Source organism: Tupaia chinensis, unplaced genomic scaffold, assembly GCF_000334495.1.
Source record: "Tupaia chinensis unplaced genomic scaffold, TupChi_1.0 Scaffold141530_1, whole genome shotgun sequence".
NCBI lineage: Eukaryota > Metazoa > Chordata > Mammalia > Scandentia > Tupaiidae > Tupaia > Tupaia belangeri.
This window is the reverse complement of record NW_006201391.1, coordinates 259,821-261,139: the sequence shown is the minus strand read 5'-3', so window position 1 is coordinate 261,139 and position 1,319 is coordinate 259,821. Positions and strand designations below refer to the sequence as shown.

The 1,319-nt window shown below is 67.2% G+C and overlaps 1 protein-coding gene across 1 annotated transcript in view; it reads left to right on the top strand.

Annotated features, from left to right (window-relative positions):
- Positions 1-1,319, top strand: part of LOC102476442 (sodium- and chloride-dependent GABA transporter 2) — a 49,404-nt gene that overhangs the window by 42,788 nt on the left and 5,297 nt on the right. Inside the window, 1 exon segment of the mRNA XM_006163250.2 lies at positions 1,092-1,192. Coding sequence (XP_006163312.1) covers positions 1,092-1,192 — 101 coding nt within the window.

Genomic DNA, 1,319 nt, shown 5'->3' with positions numbered 1-1,319 from the left:
CCCCGGCGGCAGCCGGGCGACCGGCCAGTGGTGGGCAGCCCTTGCCACGGTGGCTGCCGTGTGGGACCCGTGCCTGCTCCCCAGTGCTGAGCTCATCCCCGGGGGACACTGAGGGCCGCTGCATCCCTGCACCAGCCCACCTGGTTGCACAGTGCCGTGGTCCCTGGGCCGCTCCGCCGTGCTCAGCAGTCCTGCTCCGAAGTGCACCAGAGCCCTGTGAGGGGTGCGGTTCGGGCCGTGGCTGAGCTGTGGGTGAAGGAGCCGTCTGGAGCCCGTCGAACCTGCCCAGGGAATGCAGTGCCGGCCAGAGAGAGGCCCAATGAGAGGAGGGAGGCACCCCCGAGGCCTTCTCCTCGCCTCGCCGCCCTGGGGGTTGGGGCGTGTACACCTGCTTTCCAGGCTCCCTGGCTGAGACTCGAACTGCAGCCAGCCCTGCAGGACCTGGCTCCCTTAGTCACAGGCTCCGGAGCCAGCTAGGGATGGCTCTCCAATGGGGGGACGGGAGCTTGTCCGCCAGCTGTCAGCTGGAAGGCACTTGGGTGTGGAGTTAGGGGTACAGTAAGGTCACCCTCTGTATGCCCTCACCCACCAGTGGCTCTCTGCTCCGGGAAGCCTGGCTCTGCCGAGGGCTACAGCCAGTGGGGAAACGTGAGGCACTAATAGACCAGCCGGGGTCCCCCAACACGGCCGCGCTGGGAACTTGGAGGTGCCTCCTCGGAAGTCTAGACTCTGCTGAGGTTCGGGCAGCTGCCTGTCACCAGTGGCTCTCTAGGCCGACGTGAGGTCTGAGAGATCCGTGAGGACAGTGGGGCCCTGGCCACGCAGCTGCTCTGGCCCCATTAGATCCCCGTATGCTGCACAGGTCGGCTCTCACCTGTGTGGCTGCGAGCCCCCTTGGGTGCACCTGCCCTGTGCCGTCAGGACAGTGGGGTGTCCTCCTCGGGCAGGGAGAGCTCGCTCCGCCTGCATGTGGCAGCAGGCCGCTGCTCCCCGCCCTGGCCGCCTCCTCACGGGGCGGGACGAGCACAGGGGTGAGTGCTCCCCAGTCCCCATGAAGCTGTCCTCACTCTCTCCCCACCACGCCTGGTCAGGGGCGGACCGTTTCTATGACAACATCGAGGACATGATTGGCTACCGGCCGTGGCCCCTGGTGAAGATCTCCTGGCTCTTCCTGACCCCTGGGCTTTGTGTGGTGCGTGTCCACCTGGTGACCCCCACCCCGCCTGCCCCAGGAGACCCTGCGGAAGTACGCCTGACTCATGGGGCCCTTTCCTGCTGCCCAGCCCACTGCAGAGGTGGCCTGCCCACACCACTGGGCC